This window comes from Micrasema longulum, unplaced genomic scaffold (genome assembly GCF_059751315.1).
Source record: "Micrasema longulum isolate JH-2025_06_02 unplaced genomic scaffold, ASM5975131v1 h1tg002850l, whole genome shotgun sequence".
Lineage (NCBI taxonomy): Eukaryota > Metazoa > Arthropoda > Insecta > Trichoptera > Brachycentridae > Micrasema > Micrasema longulum.
Window position 1 is genome coordinate 70821 of NW_028279972.1, and position 17468 is coordinate 88288.

At 32.2% G+C, this 17468-nt stretch overlaps 2 protein-coding genes across 3 annotated transcripts in view; one reads left to right on the plus strand and one right to left on the minus strand.

Moving 5' to 3' along the window:
• sona (sol narae metalloprotease) overlaps positions 1 to 17468 on the plus strand; it is a gene marked incomplete at its 5' end in the record, with an annotated part of 148005 nt that overhangs the window by 70815 nt on the left and 59722 nt on the right. The window contains 2 exons of the mRNA XM_088241346.1: positions 2721 to 2850; positions 5388 to 5517. Coding sequence (XP_088097472.1) covers positions 2721 to 2850; positions 5388 to 5517 — 260 coding nt within the window. The remainder of the gene's footprint in view (positions 1 to 2720; positions 2851 to 5387; positions 5518 to 17468) is intronic.
• The window catches only part of LOC148271475 (homologous-pairing protein 2 homolog), a 39527-nt gene continuing 29261 nt past the window's right edge, over positions 7203 to 17468 (minus strand). The window contains exons 2-4 of one of the 2 annotated variants that reach the window (XM_088241349.1): positions 11560 to 11725; positions 9121 to 9379; positions 7203 to 7424 (exon numbers count right to left, since the gene is read on the minus strand). In XM_088241349.1, the coding sequence (XP_088097475.1) occupies positions 7295 to 7424; positions 9121 to 9379; positions 11560 to 11719 (549 nt within the window). In that variant the 5' untranslated portion in view covers positions 11720 to 11725 and the 3' untranslated portion in view covers positions 7203 to 7294. Of the gene's footprint in view, positions 7425 to 9120; positions 9380 to 11493; positions 11726 to 17468 lie in introns of both variants that reach the window. The other variant, XM_088241348.1, reaches the window with a different exon arrangement.

Genomic DNA, 17468 nt, shown 5'->3' on the forward strand with positions numbered 1-17468 from the left:
CAAAGACTTATTACTGTGATTAATGTTTTGCGTTATTAATAACAATCACAATACCTAAACAATTAGATTTAAGTTCAAAACAAAGTGTGCAATTTGTTTGCTATGTCGATCTTTATCGCAGATAAATTATATAAATAATAAATAGCTACTACCTCATCATTATTTTCATTTTTATATCCGCACCCATCGATGCATAGGCCAAGACGATTAGTCTCACGTTTCAAATCCAGGTCCATGATCATGAAATATTTGAGTAAAAAATATTCATTTATTTAAATATTTTAAATACATGCACACTTTACGTACATATGCATAAGGGCGGGCAAATTGCCTTAAAGCAATTTCTTTCTACCAACCCGAACCGTTCAATTTGAGAAAATCAGTGGTATATGAACGTATTGTTGGTTTATTAATAATTTCATTATAGAACAAAATACACGTAAACGTATTTATTTTTTAACAAATAAAAAATTATAAATATCTACACTATACAATGAAGAGAAGAGGGGATAAAAAGGGAAGAAAAGGGGGAAGATAAGGGAAAAACCAAAAAAAAATAAAGTAAAAATTATCATTTTAATGTATGTTTTCATGTCGATCTTAATGAAAGTCAAAGCTAAGACCTTAAACGTGATAGGCGAACGCGCCGACCACATTTTATAACAATATATCTAGTTTATCCAAATGTTTTTTACACACATAAAAAGTTTCAATAAACTTAAAATTAACTTAATTTAACAATGTTCTGAGTATGTCCAAATGCTTGCAGACTGGCTGGATTTTCTCTCTAGGGAGTTATTCAAATTTAAATTTGTTGCAACAAAGAAGGAAAATATTTTTAAAAAGGGAATATGGAAGTCTAGGCATTTACAGGGCTTATGACCTATCATTGGCTGGTTTAAGTGGTCACTTTGCGCACTCTGTACAACATTCACCCATATAATTAAGAATAGTCCAAAAGGATCGTGGAATCATATTTGAATACATCGGACTGTGTCCAAAAATCCCCCAACTATGCCCCACTTTCACTTTCACCGCACGCATTCCTGATGTAGCCGCGTATAGTTGCACGATGGGAAAAAATATGGTCCTAACACAAATGTAAGGTTAAAAAATTAATGTGTTCATTTATCTAAAATTTTATTGTTCACGAGGAAATATTGATTAACAAAACAGAGTATTTAAGTAAAGGGTCATTTAATAAGAGTAATTGCATTAATGAACTTTAAACATAAAATATAAAACAAATTTTATTATACATAAAACGGATATTTTTATATCATGTTAAATAATATTTTATGTTTTAAAGATAGTGTCGGTCAAATGTCTATCACAGATCTGTTAAATCAGATATCCAATTTCCATCAGTTCTCTCATTATATGAGCAAAGTTTGGTAAAAAAATTAACTACCCTGGCAACACAAACGAAATTTTTATTTTGGTTCTTCGACAATCTGACAGATGGAAAAATAATTCAATTTTTATGTAATGCATTTGCTACTTACGCATTCATTTGCTAATTACTCATGAAATGTGATCCCATCCTGTTTCTTTAAGATCCAAGCAGTATTTCTACACTTTAAAAGGACACAACACGGCATAGTTGAATTCAAATCAAGATTTGCGTACTGAGCGACGTCTACAAAGAAACTGATGGGTCAAAACGTAAACCTTTTCATTTATGAGTAGTTTAGTCGCCTTCTGTTTGATGTGCGTATGCGGTTTCTGGACTATTCTTAATTCTATGCATTCACTATTCTGCGTATCTTTGAACTTTTTATTTCTTCAATTCTTACATCTGTTGATGTTTGTAAAGTTACATAGTTTAAACCTTTATTAATCCGGGTGAGATTCTGACTGAATTATTTCACATGCATCTCCTCCATGCAACGCCTGATATATTTATGTCTATAAAATTATCTTTATCGCTGTTGTAATTATCAATATAATAATTATTATTTAAGACCAAAAAAACATTTTTTTATCGACATCAATGAGGAACTTCAGTTCTACGGGAAATTGGAAACAAAGAATGTTTTCTTACGCGCAGTAAACATTAGAGCATTTCATTTTACGGCGTACTTTTTTGAAAATGTATGGAAAAATAATAAAAACTAACTACTTTAAATGAAATCACAAAATCTTCTTAATCAACCGACCATGGAATGTTGTGATAGATTTCCGGTTTCCGGGAAGCCAACTTACAAATCTGGACAACACCAAAGAGAACTATTGACGTCACTCGAGGAGTAATTAAAAATATGCCAAACTTTAAAATCGTAGCAGTGATAATACGATACATAAAAACACGTTTTTTTTGCTTAGCTTGTAAGTCTATTAACAAATTTAAAAACCACTGAATTTCCTTATTGTAACAAATTGAACGTATTTTATTTATTTTATTTTATTTTATTTATTTGGATAAGCAACAGCTATAATTATCTTAAATAGTTATATAACAAAACAAATAACAAATAAGCCAATTACAGGTTTTCACAAGTAGCATCACAGTAAGTTAAAAAAGATTCTCGAACATAAAATGAATAGTAATTTAATGTAAATTCAAAAGAAAAGAAAAAATACTACGAATTATTTCGAAAGCAAACGCCGTACGTCATTAAGATTCTTTGCAAATAAATCAATGCAATTGCAATTTTGTTTTAGTTTTCCTGTTTGTCGTGACCAATCGTTTTATTTTTTTTATTTTTTTATTGTTGCAGCTTTCATGGAACCAGATCGTTTAAACAAGAGATTCAGAAATAAAAGGCAGGCGTATTATGACACTTCTAGAAGAAAAGGAGACACAGTCTATCCTGAAATTCTCGTCGTCGTGGACTATGATGGATACAAGTAAGAGTCATTTAATAATATTTATTGTTTTATTTCATTATACTACTATAAACAACATTTTGAGTTTGTCCAAAATAATTCAATTAGATGAATTTCACCCGCATAAATAAAGGTTTCAGCTCTTTAACTTCACAAACGTCAACAGATGAAAGAATTGAACTAATATAGATGTTCAAATATGGGCAGAATGGTGAATGTTACTCACTGTTTTAAGTGGTCACTCAAACCAGCCATTGACAGGTCATAAGCCCTGTAGATGCCTAGACTTTTTTATTACCTTTATTTAAATGTTCTTAATCTTTGTTGTAATATGTTAATATAAACAGCTCCCCAGGGAGTCGAATCCAGTCCTTTTTGAATTTTGCCAAATTCAAAATATTGTTGATAAATCCACCTGGTCCATGAAGAAGTATAGAAATTGAAAAAATAACATTTTCAGGCGTTGCCTAGTATGTAGGTGAAATAATTCAATTAGATGAATCTCACCCGCCTAAATAAAGGTTTCAGCTCTTCAACTTCACAAACATCAACGGATGAAAGAATTGAAGGAATATAGATGTTTAAATTATGCACTTGTACAGTCATCGCTTTTGCGCGGGGAACTTAAAACATTCATATTAAACCATTAGAAACTGTTCAAAAATGTATATATAAAAAATAATGCTTCACAAAAATCGCACTTTTCCCTCTTTCCAATTGTTTCAAGAAGCTTTACTTTTAGATCTAAGACAAATATACTGTTTTCAATGTTTAAAATATATATTTAAGAACCAAAATTTATTTACAAGTAATTCAAATAGATCAAGTCAAAGAAGGAATCGTGTGTTAGAAATACCACATTGTAAAACGAGGCTCGCACAGAGACTTGCATATTTTATTGGCCCAAAAAAAAAAATTTTTTTTTTCTGATAATATTTCATTGATTTCAAACATTCAAAATTTTCCTTCTTTTAAAAAACATGTACTATCCTGAATTCAAAATGAAGATATGAACTCTTTTTTTCTATGATTTATTTTGTTTCATATAAGGAATATTTTTGTGTTTTTTTTAAAATATTTTTTTTCTTTTTTTAATTACTATTTTAAAAAATAGCATATTATCTTTTACAGAATATTTTAATATTTTCTTACTTGCACTAAATACTACACAAAAATATTATAACTGTCCGTTGTTTATTATAGGAGCAAAAATTCATTAACTTTTTCTTGTATACCCACGAACAGGCCATGCCTTTACGGGATTTTTTGTTAACTATTTTTACTATTAATATGTATTTCATTGCCATGTAATTACGCTTGATTTTTTTAATACTCTGTTTTATCACTTGTGTTTAATGTAAAAAAAATTTAAAAAATACGATGTTTCTCTCCAATAAAAAGACATACTCTTGTGCTTGGAGAGGGGCTTACACGGACTTAATATTAAAGTATTTTTTATCTGTACCTTAAAGGATAAACCACGTAGCTCGCATTGAACAAAATGTTCAAGAAATAAATAATGTTCCAACAAAAAGTACCAGGTTAGCACCATGCGAAGAAACTGATAAAAGAGCACTCGCAAAATTTTGCTTTTGACTTAATAAAACTCAGCCGAAATCAAGTAAATCAATTAATTTCAATAAATTGTTTTTCAAAAAAATTCTAATGATTTCCCGGAACATTTTTACATTACAACTAGAAAAGGGGAATCAACTAACTAACTAACTAACTAACCATCACGCCATTTCCCCGGAGGGGTAGGCAGAGAGGATAGAACGCCACACCACTCTGTCCTGGCACACTTCCTTTGCTTCCTTCACATTCATACATCTTCTCATGCACGCACGTCGATTATTCCGACTTTTCACATGACCACTTTCAAGAATTTGTTGTACTTGATCATGCCATGCCTTTCTCGGCCTTCCTCGACTTCTACAACCAGACACATTCGCATCATAAATCTTTTTAGCCGTTCTTTCATCATTCATTCGCTCCGCATGACCGAACCATCGCAAAAGACCTTTCTTAATTTTGTCGATAATGCTCAACTCAGCCTTGCATTCTGCTCTAATTTCGACATTAGGGCACCTATCATACATTGTTTTTCCGCACATTCGCCTGAGGGATCGCATGTCAACAGCATTCAGTCTACTTTCGTCCCTTTTTTTCCAACTCCATGCTTCGCTTCCATACATTAGGGTTGGTACCAGAACTCCATTATGAACTGCTAATTTAGCCTCTTGCGATAGACACTTATTTGCTACGACAGACTTTAAGGCACTATTAACTCTGTTACCGGAAGGGGAATCAAGTTTTTTTATTATTATTTTTTATTAATCAATATACATTATTAACAAACATTTTTTTTTTCTAATACAAATCTTTTTTTATACATCTAGTAAATGTTATAACTCGTAGTCATGTAAAAAGCAGCCAGCCAGCTCATATATCTTCAATTACAGAAATACACAGAATAGATAGAATTAAACTTTGAACCTATGATCCTTCCGTCCGCTACACCACCACAGGTCCAAAACGATATTTATTTATTTTTTCAGATTACATCTATCAAGAAATGACCACATCAAGAATTACTTCGTTTCGTTTTGGAATGGCGTTGATCTCCGCTACAAACAATTAAAAGGACCGAAAATAAGGATCTCCATTGCAGGAATCATTGTTTCAAGGGTAAGTACACTTTTTTTCATGCATTAGATCCCGCATTTAATTCGCACCAAAATTGACATTAAATATTATTTCAAAAGGTTCTCTTTCATTTTCTGTTTTTTCCTGGAAGCGTAAGATTGATTATTTCGCCTTCATGTAACGCGTTATTGAGTAGCGTTGCCTTTGTTGTGTCAGCGCAGTGGCCTATGCACCACTGATTTGGTGATAATTTCGACCATCTACGTGTCAGAAGTTTCCTCACAAGAACGAAATATTTATTTGCTAATTCAAATTTTTTTAAATATAGAAAATATGCGAAACGAACATTGTACAAAATGAATAAGAGACAAATCTTTACAAAATTCGGCTCGAAGGACCAATTTTTTTCTAAATGTATTTTTTTTTTTATTTATTAGGTATTCTTAATGAATAATCACTATTCTTAGTATTAAAACATTAAGAGGACCCGTCACAATAGATCTTCACAGGCCGCAGTGACGTCAAGAACTGTTATAGCACTTAGATGCTATGCTGATATAGCCCCATAGAAAAAAAATCGAACTCATTAAGATATTTTTATTTTTATTTCCGACGCATAAACAAATTATTATTTTTTGTTCAATTCGAACATATAGTAAAGAATAAATATTAAAAAAAAAAAAAGAAATAACCCCTTATTTTTAGAGGCTTTTCAGCAGGTGGGAATAAATTATGGATTGAAATTATAAAAAATACACTTAAACCAATTGAAAAAAAAATTTCGGCACGTTTTTTTTTAAAGTTTTTTTCTTGCAACTGGTTGATATCGAACCCGCGACGCCAGTTTCAAGTTGGCCGTCTTACCAATTGCGCCACGGCAAACAATGCAAAACCCGGCTCAAAAGACAATTATTTCGTCTTATGTATTTTTTTATTCTAAATGCTTCTTGGTCATGTTTTACTTATTACAGTAGAGCTCCAGTCATCCGGATTGTCAAGTGGTCGGATTGTTATCAGGATATAAAAAATAAAGAAGATATTTTTCTTTTAAATTTATTTCAACAGAGAGGGAAAACGTTTTTGAGAAGGGAATACGGAAGTCTAGGAATTTACAGGGCTTATGACCTGTCATTGGCTGGTTTAAGTGGCCACTTTACACAGTGTGTAACATTCAGGTGGCCACTTAAACCAGCCAATGACAGGTCATAAGCCCTATAAATGTCTAGACTTCCAAATTCCCTTCTCAAAAACGTTTTCCCTCTCTGTTAAAATAAATTTTAATATGAACAACTCTTTAGGGAGAAAATCCAGCCAGTCTGCAAGCATTTGGACATACTCAATCGTTGTTGAGATATTTTTCATTTTCATTAGTTATTGGAGTGATTCGAATTCGCTATATTAAGTTAAAAGCAATAAAATCTTAATTTTTCAGAATAATTGAAGTTCAACTGTATGTCTATATAAACACATTGAAATATGTTTATTTCCAATAAATAAAATAAAAACACTTTTTGTTTAATAGGTAAGTACAGAGTTCAAAATGAACAAATCACGAAACGATTCAAAATCCGGCTCGAAAGACCAGATTTTTTTTCTTAAATACGTGTTTTTATTTTTAACATATAATCAGTTTAATAAAACAAACAGTAAGATACATTTTTGTTATTTTTATTTATTTCCAATTTATAAAAAGTTAAATAAAATGTTTATCTACACTATAAGCGAACAAACAATAAGAACAAAAATATTTTTAATTCTTAATTCTAATTCGGTGTTCTTAATGAAATTTTTGAAGAAACTTTATGAAATAAGAAAATATTTATTTTGTAATAGTGAACTTTGCACTCTCGTCCGTTTCTAAACCAACATCTTCGAAGAAAACTTTCTTCGGCTTCGGGTACCCTTCTACAACTGCATCTATGACAGCCGAACATAGTCGCTTTCGGAACCTAAAATACACACAGATAGCTATTTATAAATAAATATTTGAGTTTTTATTATGTGGGTACTTACACAAACTTTTTTCTAAAATTCGTGAAAAATTTTGTGCTGGAAAATTGGGAATCTGAACCTCCAGCCTTTGATCCGCAAGTCTACAACATTACCACGGGACCGCGAATTGGTTAGCGAATCTAACATTATAAATGTTGTTACTTCTTAGCAAGAGAGAGCGTAATAAAAAAAATCTGGATTTAGCGATTATGGATGTAAGTAGGTTTGCACAATAAACACATCTTGTACCTTACATTGTTTTGAATTTGTCCAAATTTTTGTAGACTAGGCTGGACTGGATTTCATCCTTAAGAAGTTGTTAAGATATTACAACAGAGATGGAGAACATTGTAGAAAGGGAATATGGAAGTCGAGGCATTTTTTGGATTTTTTTTAAGGTTAAGGTTGTAAATAACTATTAAAATATGGGAATCAAGTTGTGATAGAGTGGGGCTCGAACCTCGGACTTCTGATTTGTGAGTTTACGAACTAGTTTCGTAAACTCACAAACCGGGGACCACAACCCGGTTCTTCACATAATGGTGCAAAAGGCACTGCATTGGTTCAACCACTGCAGCGTACATTGATTATTTTTGTTACACGATGATCAGCCCTGCGCTTCAAATGGCAGACCAGTAACTATAAAATATTCTAGTGTAAAAACCCAAATAAGTTTTTCATAAAAACCATGTCGGGAATCGAACCCGTAGGTAGGCAGAGAGAATGGACCGCCACACACGTCTATACTGGCATAAATTCCTAGCTTCCTCCACATTCATACATCTTGTCATTCATGCCCTTCGGTTTTTGTCTGCTTTTGACATGACCAGACTTAAGATTTTGGTTTATCCGATCATGCCACTTCTTCCTTGGTCGTCCTCGTCTCACGTTGCCGTTTATTTTCGCCATATATACTTGTTTTACCATTCTTTCGTCGTCCATTCGTTCTACGTGACCAAACCATCTCAGAGACCCTTTCTTAATCTTATTAATTATACTTGACTCAGATTTACACTCTCGCCTGATTATGCATGGACAACTGTATGAAAGAGATAGAATGTATGGGTATTGGAGCAAAAATGGATAATTTTTCAGTAAGCTGCTTGTTGTATGCTGATGATGCAGTTCTGTTAGCAAGCAGTGAGGCTGATTTGCAGCAAATAGTCTCTAGAATGTATGATGTATGTCTGGAGAGCGAATTGGCGATGAACGAAAGTAAGTCAAAAGCGATGGTATTTGAAAGGGATAGTGAGGTTACTGACTGCATAATAAATGTAAACAACGAATGTCTCGAGCAAGTAGAAGAATTTGTGTATCTGGAAAGCATGTTTTCAAGAGATGGAAGATTAGAAAAAGATGTTGAAAGAAGAGTGAATGCGAGCAACAAAATGAATGGAGCACTAAGCACAGTAATTTCTAATAAAAATATGTCAATCGAAGCTAAACTGGCAGTGCACAACGGAGTTTTGGTCCCAACACTTATGTATGGAAGTGAAACATGGAACTGGCAGAGGCAGGATGAAAACCGAGTAAACGCGGTCGAAATGCGATCTCTTGGATGAATGTGTGGTAAATCAATGTATGACAGGGTTACGAATGATGAAATCAGGCGAGGAGAAAAATGATTTATATAAATTAAAATTAAAGTATCACCTGTATTCTTTTAGGGCCTTTTCTCTATCATTCTTAATCTTCTCCAACTTTTGAGGAGATATCGGAGTAGAGTTGGCTTTGAGGTCATTCAGCTTCTTCATTATAAGGTCGACTTCCTTTTCCCTGGCCTCCAACTGGCTCTTGGCCTCCGCAGTGGTTAAGGAACTCTGTAACCCCTTAAGTTCACCATCGGTAGCTTTCAATTCCTCTTCAACTTGAGACAAATCCTGTGCAGTTGATGCTATCAGAGCATCGATGTCTAAAATGAATTATTTTTTTATTTATTTGGGAAAAATAAAACAGTTTTCATATATATTGCATACAGAAAATAAGAATATATAGAAAATAAAATAGTGAAAACAGTAAATATAAATTTTCCACAGTTATGGAAGCTGTTGATTAAGTACATTATAGATATAAATAAAAGCAATTTAAAAATGTTAGGAAAAATATAATAAAAATACAAACATAACCGGATTATAATTTATTAAAGTAAATAATTTACCGTTTTGTGTAAATAAGACGGTGATTCTGAAACAAAAATATGAAAGTAATTATTCATAGATGGCGTTTTTATCATTTTTTATTGAAAAGTGCCATTTATACGTCTATTTTCAATGGAAATTTTACAAAACTTGATTTGCGGAAACCGTAAACTATATTTATTGAAAAAAATGCCATAACAATATAATTTCGTTCCTTTTCACAAAATGGTGTACAAAACAAAAAAAAATGAGTAAAGGACCTAATTTATATTTTTATGGTATTTGTTTCAATCAATATAGTGTAAAGTTTATGTAAATCAAGTTTTGCAAAATTTCCATTGAAAATAAACGTATAAATGGCATTTTTCAATAAAAAAATATAAAAGCGTCATCTACAAATAATTGGTTTTAAATTTTCGTTTAGAATCACCTTAAGACTGATGTCTCATTAAAAGTAAGTAAATCATACGATTTGGCCATTTTAAAACGCTTATTTTACAAAATCGCGCAATGAATTTTTTTTTATAAACATGTACCTATAAGCTATAATTTTTTTTAGTTATTTTTATTAAATAATATTTCAAAAATTACAGTCAACAATAATTTAATAACATAATAAAGATAAGGTTGAAAGACAGACCAGCGAAGTTTCTAAATAAAAATCATACCTTTTAAATTATGGTACATTTTTAAATGTGTGCGAGCGTATACAGGGTGTTCTTTAAACCCTGTCACATCCGAAACCACGATGATCAGTATGAGCAAGAAGACATATTGGCACATTAAAATATTTTTTTAGAACGCATTTTTTTTTTAATATATAAAAAAAAACAAATGGTTGCTAACTTCTGCAGGGGTGGTACGAGGAGGGGAGAGGAGGAAGTCTGACACACCGTTAACCACGTGGCTGCACTCCCCTCGCTTCTCCCCTGCAGAAGTAAACAACCATTTATTTTTTTAAATATTTTATTTTTACAAATTTTCTTCGTTCCAAATATTTTTTAAATATCCCAATATGTCTTCTTGCCCATACTGATCATTGTGGCTTCGGATGTGACAGGGTTTAAAGAACACCCTGTTTATGCATTATATGTAAAAGGATGTGTTTGTGTGCATTTGAATGAGAGTAAGTGTACATTTGTGTTAGTGGGTATTTGTGTGAGTAAGTGTTCGTAAATGCGTAAAGATGGTAAAGACGAAAGTGTATTTTAGTATTTGCATGTTGGTTTGTTCAGTGTCCTGATGAAGAGGTAGGTATTTCTCGAAACCGGTAGACATAAAAAGTCGGTAAGAGGTCAACTACGAATATTTACTAACATTGATTAAAACGTTTGACCACAAATGCTTTGAACATAAATCAAATTTGTATATTTTTTCATGCACACTTTTTTTCACTTAACATAATAATCCGCTATTACTGTCAGATGTCAAAAATACTAAACAATGTTTGAGTATGTCCAAATGCTTGCAGACTAGCTGGATTTCCTCCCTAGGAAGGAAAGGTTTAATGGAAGAGTCGAGGAAATATGGATGATCAAACATGGGCAGAATGGTGAATGTTACACAGTGTGTTAAGTGGCCACTTAAATCAGCCAATGGCAGGTCATAAGCCCTGTAAATGCCTAGACTTCCATATTCCCTTCTCAAAAATGTTTTCCCTCCCTGTTGAAATAAATTTAAATAAGTCAAATATACTGTTTGAAGAATGTTTGTAGAATTGAAAAATAGATAGCATTAATTTGTAGTTTTTTTAAAACCTTAGGGGGTTGTTTTACCTCGAGAGGTCATTTAGTACAGGTTTTCCCTACGTCATTTTCCCACTTTTCATGGAATGCCCCGCGCCAGCAGTATGGAAAACTTAACAAGTTGATACGAGGGTTTTCACTACCTTTTACATCGTCTTGTTTGAAGTCATCTTCAGCCTGCTGTCTGATGACGTACACCTTCTGCTTACCATAGACCTTCTCCAGCACCAACGTCTGTTGGACCAGGGCGTCAAGTGCCCTCTGCACGATGGTCTTCCCGAACTCCTTGTGCAGGTTCATGACGATATCGTTAGCAGAGTATGGGCGATTTGTGTTGCGAAGGTAACAAAGGACCGCTTCGTTTGCCATGACCAACTGTGGAAATAATATTTCTAAATATTTAACAAGTAATAAGTATCAAATATTATATGTGGAATGAAAGGAAGCTCAAAAGATTTACGATTAAAATTTATTTATTTATTTTATAGGTAAACAAACAGTATGTACACAGATATTGACAATTTCTTTATATATTAGTGTAGGACACCCAAGCACACACCAAAAAAATTGTTTACTCTTAATACAATAATTTAAATTATGTTAAATATAAGAAATGTAAAAGAAAAAAAAATATGTATATAAAAATAAAGTTAAATATCGGCTTCTCTCAAATTTTTTATGATTCAAAAAATATCAGACTCGGTAAATCTATTTATTTATTTATTAACGGACATTGTCCATGTATACAATTTATAAGGTTTAAATATTACAATAAAAGAATAGTTTAAAACATTTAAAAAAAAAGAAAGAAGCATTGACACATAAGGGATATTGAGACAAGATCTGGACTATTTATTGAGTGCTCATTTAAATCCTTGTAAACTTAAACCAAAAAAGTCCAGATCTTGTCTTGAGTTAACAATACAACAAAGGCGGGTCATTGGAGAATTTAAGCGAATTTTTCTATTGGTATATTGGTCGCATATTCCAGGTATTTTAGATTTTTTCAAATAGTTTATTGATTGTTTCAAATGTTGATAAATGCAGAAAACGAGGAAGACCGAGAAAGATATGACATGACCAATCCAACAAACACTTGAACATGGACATCTTAAAATTTGGCATAAACAGCGCGCCTGCATGAGAAGATGTCTGAATGTAGAGGAAGCAAAGTCTGTATTATAGATAGGCATTTCGGTTATTTAAGTTGCAGTAACAGTAACCGATTCACAAATTATATTGTTTTGTGAAACTGTTTTTAAATTAATATAAATAAGTTTTAAGCGGCGTAACAGAAGGGAAGTATGTTTACTAGGGATGGAAAGAACGAGAAAGATATTGAAAGGAGGGTTAGTGCCGGGAACAGGGTGAGCGGTGCACTGAAATCTACTTTGGCAAACAAATGTTTATCGCAGGAGACTAAACTAGCAGTTCACAATGCAGTTTTAGTGCCAACTCTTATGTATGTGAGAGAAGTATGGAATTGGAAAAATGATGATGAAAGTAGGTTAAATGCTATCGAAATGCGATCCTTCAGGCGAATGGGTGTTAAAACGATGTATGATAGGTGCACAAATGTCGAGATCCGTGAACTGTGTAAGGCTGAGATATGCATTATCGATAGAATCAAGAAAGGGGTGCTGCGTTGGTTAGGACATGTAGAGGTAATGGACAACGAAATAACGGCTAAAAGGATCTACGATGCGAATGTTGATGGATGCAGAAATAGAGGTAGGTCGAGAAAGGCGTGGCACGATCAAGTCCATCAAAAACTTGAAGATGGACATGTCAAAAGTAGGAATAATCGGCGTGCGTGCAAGAGAAGATATATATAGTTGGATAATTTATATGGCGCCATTTTTGCAAAAATCACCTCAAGGGCGCTGTACAATTAATAAATATTCCAGCACGTCTTGCAGCTACAGAGCGCATAAACGGTTGGGACGGTTGGGAGATGTATGAATGTAGAGGAAGCGAGGTATGTATGCAAAGATAGAGTGATATGGTATTCTATCCTCTCTGCCTACCCCTACGGGGAAACGGCGTGATGGTTTGTTTTATCTGTTTCAAAGCGGCGTAGGCTATAAACCTGGTACACGCAATTGCTGGAACAGTTTTTAGTTTTTCAAACAATAATTGAAGTTTTATCTACCGGCGGCCTCCGTGGTGTATTGGTTAAGACTTAGGACACCAGACTCACATACGGAAGGTGTTGGGTTTGAACACCAAACTTAAATCAGATTTTTCTCACGCCTGGATGTAGTGTGTAATTGGGCCTCGAAGCCTGTTGTGGTGCAAAATAAATCAATCAATAAAAATAACAGTTTATTTTTTGTGAAACTGTTTTAGCTGTTTTGGAAGAATAGCGGTTTCTAGTATTTTACCTCCTTTACTATAAACTGTATCTGTACTCAGTAAATGTATGTATTATAATATTTGAAGAAAAAAAAACATTATTTTAACGTATTGAGTTTATTTATTTTCAGTTCACAAACAGAAAAAGATATCACAATATAAATACAATTTATAAAATAAAAAATAATAACACTAAACATCTTTCACCAATTATATGTGAACACCAATATTCACAAAAGAAAAATTAAAAATTGCGTATAGACCAAAAATTAGTTTTCATTATATGTTATTAAAGCAGTTTATTAGAATTTAAATAAGATTAATTTTAATAAAACTTAATTTAAGATAGATGCAATTTATACAAAATAAAGTCTCGTAGTAGTAATAAGTTTTTTTTAATGTATATCAATAATTATAGTAATAATAGTCACAATAAAATAACATAAATAAAAAACAATGCTTACTCTTATTTAGAGTTCCGCAACATCAAAGGGAGTCCCCTTTACGTCACAGATCAAAAACCATCAAACAAATCAAAATCTTATTGTAATTTAAAATAAGTCAATAATTTACCTGTTAAGCGTAATAGAATTTACCCAGATAGTTACTTCCGGCAGTAATTATTTACTAAAATAATACAATATTCTTGCGGCCTGGGAAAAGTACTAAAAAAAACACTTATCGCTTTTTACTCAAAACGAAAAAAGTGGAGAATGCCTTTTTTGTTTCAACACGCCTCATTTAAATCAAAACAATATCGATTAAACAAAATATGAGCAATGTACTTAGTTTTATTATTAAAAGATCGTAAGCTAAGACATTGTAAAATCTTATTATCAAAGTTGAAAAGGTCATACACCTAGATTTGATTGGATATAAAAAGTAGACATTAAACCTCCATGCATAGATAAAAAACGCAGCTAACACTAATAACGTAAACTTCAACTATTAAAAAAACGGTACTTGGGATCACGATATTTGATATGATGAAATATAATATTATAATTGATGCATTACATAAATCACTACATCTGTTTGATAGTTTATAAAAACCATCACAAATTGAAACCAGTTTTATTGGATTTAACCCTTTTATATCTGAATTCATTCCCGTGGATATGAAATAAACGTTTTTTTTTATTCATGATCTTATTTAGGCTTTTGAGGTTGTGCCCGTGTTAATCTATAGTAAATAAAAATAATAAAAATTACATAGTAAAATAAATTTAATTGTAAAAACATGTGATGTAATAGAATAACAATCGAGAAAATAAGGCATGTATAATAAAAAATAAAATAATAAATAATAACATTCCAAAAAAGATATCATGAAAAATAATCAAACATATGAAAAATAATGAAAAATAATCAGATATAGGTACAAAATAATAGAATCGTTGAAATAAACTTTATTTGTTTTTTTTTCGTGTTTTTAATTTTTCCGTTTATCTTTTTTTTATATTTTCTATTACTATTTTTATAATGAACTCTGGGTTTCGAATGATGAAAAAATCGTCGCTATTATCATACAATTCATAATTTCCCTATTTTTGTTATAAGGAAGGAAAGGCGATCATTCTTGCGCTTCGAGTGTCAGTCCAGCTTTAAAACCAATATTTTACTTCCATCCTGCCCGGAATCGAACCCATGATTCCAAGAATTATAGGAAAAAACGTCAACCGCTACACAACTCGGCGAACTTATCCCCACTCAATTAATTTTTTCAAAAATTTTAACTCTGAGAAGCAGTCGAGTCGAAAAGACTCATCGGGGTTCTTGTTCGTTGTCAAACTCAAACTGCATTCTTTTTCGCCCGAGCACAGTTATGTGTATCCAGTCAAATTAGTTTAATTTTAATGAAATGTGTTAAAACGTGGCTTAAATACAAATTATTAGGACGACAGGAATTCGCTTCAGACCGAACAAACCGGCTAGAAGCAAATTATCCAACTGAAAAACGAACTATTTTTTTTAATGCCAACTACCAAATTGAATGGAAAAAATATAAATAAACTTGGGGATACCTGTAAATATAAAATAAACCACCCGCTTTTAAATTTACAAATCTCAAATTTCTTGTTTATTTTAATGAACACCCGGACTTAAAGGGTTAAAATAAATCATTACCGCTCAAACCGCCAAATAAAGAAATAACAATAATTATCATTTTTTAATAGTTTAATAAACATATTTTACGTGTATTCTGACGTTGGAAATGCATGATTTATGATTATAATGGAAACTTAAAAATCTAAGACGGACGCTTACTTAGTCGGTCGGTTATGACCTTCGCCGAGAGGTAAAAATGAAATATGTTGACCTCTTGATTTGGCGATAAATTATGACAGTCTCATCTCTGGCCTCTACAATGCACATCACATAAGTATCCATTCTTTATTTGACTTTCCATCGTCAATGACAACGGTACCAATTAATTCATTATTCTGTTTCGCTTCCACGCATTTCAGTTGGTGGGGCAAATTATTCAACCTCAGTTTGTCGGTTGAAAGAGATGGCCTTTGGTAGATTTCGCGAAGTTATCCCTTTATGGATAGAATTGTAATTTTACGAACTGCCTTGAGATTTTTTGCTGGCGAACAAACGTGGTCCCTCTATTGGTAATATTTAGTGAAGATTTTTTTTTTTTTTCAAAAATGTTTATACATTATGTTCCTTAAACCCTGTCACATCCGAAACCACGATGATCAGTATGGGCAAGAAGACATATTAGCATATTTAAAAAAATATTTAGAATGAAGCAAATTAAAAAAATATATATTTAAAAAAAAACAAATGGTTGCCGACTTCTGCCGGGGAAAAGCGAGGGGGGCGTGACCGCGCGGTTGACAGTTTATCAGACTCCCCCTCCCCCCTCCTCGTTTATCCCCTGCAGAAGTAGTAGCAACCAGTTGTTTTATTTGATAAATTTATTTGATTTTTAAAGTCCCGCTGATTTGTTTATATACAACTTGTCAGCAGTTTCTTATAAATTGCTTCGCTTATTCATACTTAACCCACATTAATGATAATTTTATTTTAAAAACATTACATATTATATCATATTTTATTACATTATCAAAAACTAAAAAACTATCACTAGTACAAAAAACATTTTTCGATTAACCATAATTTGAGCATACGTCTCATTCCTGTATTTAACTCAGTTTTTTTTAATATTGTTTGGTAACATGTTAAATATTTTAGGTATACTGTATTGCAGTGTTCTTTTGCCATATTTATTGCAATATCTAGGAACAGCTAGCCCTTCCATAGTAAACCTGGTGTTGTAATCATGTAACAACTTGTGTTTATACTCCAAGTGTGACGCATGCTGACAAATTAAGTTGTTCCAAAGTAGAGGCCTAACTGACAATTTATTTACAGATTTACACATTAATGATATTGAAACTGATATTGAAAAATTCTAATCAATATTAAGTCACTTCACCACACACGTAACAAAAGTTGTCAAGACTATTCACACGATGCGTAGCATTGTAAGGTTAAACAATACATTATATTTTTAAAATTTACTTTGACGTAATAACAATACCATAATAAAAGTTTATATTTTGGGTTAAGCTGCCTTTAAGTTACGCAAAAAGTCGGCAAAATAAAAATTGATAGTGTCAAAATCATTCGCAAATAAGTTCGCCAACCATAAACGTGTATTTGAGCATAGTGCAAAAATTCCACATTTTTTTAGAACTAGGACAAAAGAGTGACGTCACAAGTGAAAACGAAAGCGAAGATTTTTTTTTTT